The sequence below is a fragment of the Uloborus diversus genome, unplaced genomic scaffold (assembly GCF_026930045.1).
Source record: "Uloborus diversus isolate 005 unplaced genomic scaffold, Udiv.v.3.1 scaffold_14, whole genome shotgun sequence".
Classification (NCBI taxonomy): domain Eukaryota; kingdom Metazoa; phylum Arthropoda; class Arachnida; order Araneae; family Uloboridae; genus Uloborus; species Uloborus diversus.
In genome coordinates this window covers 3,999,666-4,006,000 of record NW_026558098.1, presented here as the reverse complement: position 1 = coordinate 4,006,000, position 6,335 = coordinate 3,999,666, and the positions used below count along the sequence as shown (strand labels likewise).

Below are 6,335 nucleotides of genomic sequence, written 5' to 3'. Positions count from 1 at the left end.
ACTGATGTACAGGAGTTTATGTTGCTAAAAGCCCGGTGCGGTTTTCATAATATCTCTCATAATTATGCCCAGTACTCCAGACAATCAAGTCTGACCAGTGATATCAAGTGGTATTTTTGCTTACACTCATTTGAGTATGATTTTAAACCATTTCTGCTGTTCTTCATGAAGTATAAAAGAATTACAGCGAACAAAAGTTAGTTTTAGTCCCCAAAGTTGTAACAGTCAAAAAAAAAAAAAAATCTAAAGTGCTTGCATTTGATACTGGCAATGAAATTTGGGTTTTATAGCTGGTAAATGGAGGTATAAACAAAGCCATTGTCAACACATGCATCTAAAGAAGTTCTTTGGAGCAAAGATTTAGAGTCAGCCAAAGCAAAATGGTGTATTCCAACTGATGTACAGGAATTTATGTTGCCATAAGTCTGGTGCAGTTTTTCTAATATCTCTCATAATATAGTCCAATGCTTCACACAATCAATTCTGACCAAGTAGTATTTTTGCTTATATTCATCTGAATATGAATTAAAACCGTTTTGCTGTTTTTCATGTCTTATAAAATAATTACAGCAAAACCTGTTGGCAGGTGCGCTTTTAACAAGAGCTAGTTCCTTTGGTTTCCTCTGTCTTCACAGTTGTTACTTATTGAGCAAATTTATAGTCAAAGAACTATCTAAAACGCTTGTATATGATACTTGCAATAAAAATTTAGTTTTATAGCTGGTAAATGGAGATATTAACAAAGATATTGTCAACCGGTGCAGTGTTTCGCGACTTGCTGACACTAAAGGGACCAAACTACTGGTTCACACTCCACTTACAATATTGCTATCTTTAAGTATTTATCCAAGTGTGAAGTTGTCATCAGTTCCTTGAGAATAAATGCGTCTTTATTTCTTCCCTTCTCCCAAAATTGTCGTGTGATGCATCAATTTTCAAGAGCGTTACCTCACTTTGAGTAGCACATGAAGAAGTTGGTTTCAAGTAATTTTAAAGAGACGTACAAATCTACTGTCTGACCATCGATTGCATGGAAAGGCTAATATCCGGTTTATAAACGGAAATGGACGTATCTATTAGTTTATAGGGATGTTAGTTGGTTCATTTCACATGTGCACTTTTGCCTTTCTATTATTTAGCCTTAATTTTGTAAAAATGAAAATTTGCTCACAGCAACATTTTTTAAATCTGAAGTATAATCGATCTATATTCTCAAGGCAAAAATTAATTGATTTATTTATTCACAACAAAGTTCTTGAGCTTACCATTTTGCTTTTACGTTCCTGAACGAAATGAAAATATTTTCTCTTTGTTGTTTCCATGGTAACTATTTTTGTTTCCCCTTATTTTATTTTTGAGAATGTAATAAAGGAATAAGGCACTAGTGGCATTATAAAACGCGGGCATAAAAATCCCATCGTTACTTTCCCTTCTCCCCTGTTAGATTCATTCAGATGGAATCGTCTTTAATTGGCAGATTGCCAAATTACATACAATCCGTGGTCAAACAGTATGTTAAACATTAAGGTCCTAGTACACTAGCTAAGAAGAGTGACGGAGCATCATTCAAGTGTCCTGCTGTTTTCGAAATTGCCGAGAAAATCTTTGGTACAGTAGGGGCAATGATGATGTAGAATCACTTGTGTATACAGACTCGATATGGTTTGTTCATATCCGGTTACGAGTCTACTTACGACACCACATCCTTCAAACGTTAGGTTTTTGTAATTAATTCTACTCTTGCTTGAAAAAACTACCTTAAATTGAATACTAATGCAATTAGTTGGTTCTGACTTATATATTTCTCAAACTGATTTCGAAATTTTTCTTCTGAGATACAGAGAATACCTTTATAACGGCGACCTATATAACGCAATTCTCGACAAACACAACTTTTCAGAAGTGAACAATAGGTTTTGAAGCCTAAAAAATCCATATGTTTTGCTTTGCAATCATAAAAATTAATAGGGAAATTAAACTTTGGAACAGTTTTTCATCTTCCCATCTTAATTCAAAGCTTTTAAATGAAAATTAATACTCACAGAATCAGAAAATACCAGATGGCTCTTGAAAATGCAGCTGTGATGCAAACCATGAAGCTAGCAGAAGTGCAGGGTAATTCGCTTGTGAAGCATATTTATTTGTGAATGACTGAACGTAATTTTAGTACTTTAATGCTCATTGCAGATAAAACTCATTCTGAATTGCTAATATATAGCTATATTCTGAATATTAGTTTCAAAATTTGTGAAATGATCTATATAACGCAAAAAACCTGTATAACGCAAAAGCTCTGGTCCCTAGGTGTGCATTATAACGGTTTTCAACTGTATTAAAGATTTCGAAAAGCAATTAGAAACACTTGATCATTAAATTATACCTTCGTAAAAATCCAGTCTTGTGAATTTTATGCAATCGCACTGTACAGCAATTTCACTGTACAGCAATGGCTTATCATACCAAGAGTCAAGCCGATAAGAAACAGCCTTCGTGTGAAGATTGTTTAAAAGCATTTTCTTCGACTTCAGCACTCAGGATACATAAAAGAGTCCACTCTGGTGAAAAACCGTACACCTGTGAACATTGTTTTAAGGCATTCACTCAATCCTCAAGTTTAATGAAACATATGACTGTTCATACAGGTGAAAAGCCATATTCGTGCAAATATTGCTCGAAGTCATTCACTCAATCTTCAAGTTTAATGGCACACGTGAGAGTCCATACTGGTGAAAAGCCGTATTCGTGCAATTATTGTACTAAGGCGTTCACTCAATCTTCAGGTTTGAGGACACATATGAGTGTCCATACAGGCGCGAAGCCATACTCGTGCAAATGTTGTACTAAGGCATTCACTCAATCTTCAAGTTTGATGATACATATGAGAGTCCATACTGGTGAAAAGCCATACTCGTGTGAACACTGTTCAAAGGCGTTTTCGAAGAATTCGTACTTAATAACACACATAAGGTCCCATACTGGCGAAAAGCCATATTCCTGCGAGCATTGTCCTAAGGCATTTACTCGATCGCTTGATTTAATGAAACATATGAGTGTCCATACTGGTGAAAGGCCATATACGTGCAAATATTGTTCTAAGGCATTCACTCAATCTTCGAGTTTGATGACACATATGAGAGTCCATTCTGGTGAAAAGCCATATTCCTGCAAATATTGTTCTAACACATTCACTCAACCTTCAAGTTTAATGACACATATGAGAGTTCATACTGGTGAAAAGCCTTATTCGTGTGATTGTTGTTCAAAGGCGTTTTCTACGAGTACGCAACTAAAGAGACATACGAGAGTCCATACTGGCGGAAAGCCATATTCGTGAAAATATTGTTCTAACACATTCACTCAATCTTCAAGTTTAATGACACATGAAAGTTCATACTGTTGAAAAGTCCTAGTCGTGTGATTGTTGCTCAAAGGCGTTTTCTACGACTGCACAATTAAAGAGACATACGAGAGTCCATACTGGCGGAAAGCCATATTCGTGTGAATGTTGTTCAAAGGCGTTTTCTACGACTGCACAATTAAAGAGACATACGAGAGTCCATACTGGCGGAAAGCCATATTCGTGTGAATGTTGTTCAAAGGCGTTTTCTACGAGTGCACAATTAAAGAGACATACGAGAGTCCATACTGGCGGAAAGCCATATTCGTGTGATTGTTGTTCAAAGGCGTTTTCTACGAGTGCACAATTAAAGAGACATACGAGATTTCATACTGGTGAAAAGCCCGATTCGTGTGATTGTTGTTCCAAGGCGTTTTCTACGAGTGCACAATTAAAGAGACATAAGGGAGTCCATACTGGCGGAAAGCCATATTCGCTTGAATGTTGTTCAAAGGCGTTTTCTACGACTGCACAATCAAAGAGACTTACGAGAGTCCATACTGGCGGAAAGCCATATTCGTGTGAATGTTGTTCAAACGTGTTTTCTACGAGTGCACAATTAAAGAGACATAAGGGAGTCCATACTGGCGGAAAGCCATATTCGTTTGATTGTTGTTCAAAGGCGTTTTCTACGAATGCACAATTAAAGAGACATACGAGAGTTCATACTGTTGAAAAGCCCTATTCGTGCGATTGTTGTTCCAAGGTGTTTTCTACGAATGCACAATTAAAGAGACATAAGAGAGTCCATACTGGCGGAAAGTCATATTCGTTTGATTGTTGTTCAAAGGCGTTTTCTACGAATGCACAATTAAAGAGACATACGAGAGTTCATACTGGTGAAAAGCCCTATTCGTGTGATTGTTGTTCCAAGGTGTTTTCTACGAGTGCACAATTAAAGAGACATACAAGAGTCCATACTGGTGGAAAGCCATATTCGTGAAAATATCATTCTAAGGCATTCACTCAATGTTCAGGTTTAATGAAACATATGAGTGTCCGTAGTGTTGAAAAGTTCTATTTGTGTGCATTTTGTTCAAAGACATTTTCTGGCGCTATAAGGGGTCACAGTACCTTTCAAAAAATTTTTTTTAAAATTTAAGTAAATCTTATATTTTTTTGAAACCGTAACATGCATATTTATTTCTTAATCAATAATTTCTTTTCAAAATTAAAAAAATATTGCCTGCTTTTTTTTTAAAAAATTCAAAAAATTGAGGAAAACTTCAATTTTTTCAAATTCCTAAGGCTTTTTTATTTTTGCACTAATTTAAAAAAAGTTTTTTGCTAAACGATTGCTATAATCATCTCTAAAAATCTGTGCATTCATTTTCTTACGAGTTTATTAGAAAATTTTCTGTGATTAATAATGTAAAAAATCAAAGGGTTTTTTTTTGTTTTTTTTTTTTTTTAAATGTGGTTTTTGAAGGTTTAACATGCTCTAAAAATTTGAGTAGTTTATAAAATGCTTATCCAATGCACAGTTTTGTCAAATATGTTATCCCAATTGCAAAAAGTATTACTTTAAAGCTGTATCTTTAATAGAAAAAAATCCTTGGGAATTCTAATGACATGAAAACACCAAAAAAACCATCATCGAGAAAAAGCAGTTCAAAGTTTTTCTTTTGCATAAGAACACATAGCGAGCATGGCCTAAAACCACGCATAACTATTTAAATATTTGAACTAAAGCAATGAAACTTTTCCCCTGTGTTCAGAATAGTTTTAAGTTTTGAAATAAGTGATAAAAAAAGTTTTTGATCGTTTCATCATTTTTGAGCTACCGTAACCCCTTAAGCTAAAAAAGACATTTAATAATTGATGCTGGAAAAAGCCCCGGTTGTCCGAGGAAATTTTTTGGAAGAGAAAAATTACTTAAAAAAAGCTGTTTTTCATCGATAATACGATATACGATCTTTTATGGCGCGTTTATTTAAATTTTGTTTTCATGAAGTAAATTTTTAATTTTCAACATATTCAATTTTCACCCTTATTTTTAACATGAATGCACAGTACTGTATGTTTTTGCCTGTATGAAAAGCGAAAAATGTACGTTTATGCCATAGAAAAATTTTCCAGAAAGTTCTCATTTACAACTTGTTTTTGAGGTATAAATGGTAGTTTAGTATTAAATTATTTGAATATTATTTTTGTCACTGTGTTATTTCTGGTACAGAGTATCTTACTATAGAAAATTTTGATTAGGAATTCTTCATGAAATGTACTAAAAGTTTTTTAGATCTATATCTTAAACAGGTCATTCATTCCACGCCAAATCTACGAACTTCTCAACCTAACTCATGGACTTTGACAAAATTAACAGGTTTGATACTACTCGTGGAGGGCCGAATTTAGGGGAGGGCAGGTGGGGCTGCTTCCCCGGGACCTCCACAACAAAGGGGCCCCAACAATAAAATTTTTACAAAATATTCTAACTTTCACAGGTCAGCAAATTTTACGTTTTTTCTCCAGACATTTTTTTTGTATTTCTACAAAGAATGCTTGCACAAAAATAATATTATTATAGATATATCAGAAAGCCCTGATTGCAAGTATCCATTTAGTATCAATTTTTTTTTATTTGATCGAGCATTTCGGTGTCAATATATTTTTTTTATTCATTTAATTTGTAATTTGTACCTATGAGTTAAAGAGAAATAAAGTAAGTAAAAAAAATCCGAAAAATGTTTAACTTTGCAGTTTATCCTTACAACTTCTCGCTTCGTGAGCTCAAAAATTTAAAATTATTTGACGAAATGACTTAAATGTTAATTTTTTAATTCGAAAATATCGGATGTATACATATATATCAAAACATTCGGATATATATCAAAGTATCGGATATTTTAGAAAATATGATGATCTTTTCGAACCCTGATTAGGGGCCTCCACTCCTTCGTTGCCCCGGGGCCTCCACACTTCCAAATCCGGCCCTGTA

General features: G+C 34.3%; 1 protein-coding gene across 1 annotated transcript; it reads left to right on the top strand.

Annotated features, from left to right (window-relative positions):
- Positions 1–2,446: 2,446 nt before the first annotated feature.
- Positions 2,447–5,602, top strand: LOC129232844 (zinc finger protein 271-like). The gene is made up of 3 exons (XM_054866943.1): positions 2,447–3,097; positions 3,432–3,816; positions 5,574–5,602. The coding sequence occupies exons 1-3, from the start codon at positions 2,447–2,449 to the stop codon at positions 5,600–5,602; spliced, it is 1,065 nt and encodes a 354-aa protein (XP_054722918.1).
- Positions 5,603–6,335: the final 733 nt, after the last annotated feature.

What these genes read in the sequence shown, in the direction of transcription:
- LOC129232844 (XM_054866943.1), top strand. Translation starts at nt 2,447, where the DNA reads ATGGCTTATCATACCAAGAGTCAAGCCGATAAGAAACAGCCTTCGTGT. An exon ending in CGTGCAAATATTGTTCTAAG is followed by an intron (nt 3,098 to 3,431) that starts GCATTCACTCAA and finishes TGTTGCTCAAAG; the next exon opens with GCGTTTTCTACGACTGCACA. An exon ending in ACATAAGGGAGTCCATACTG is followed by an intron (nt 3,817 to 5,573) that starts GCGGAAAGCCAT and finishes TTTCTGGTACAG; the next exon opens with AGTATCTTACTATAGAAAAT.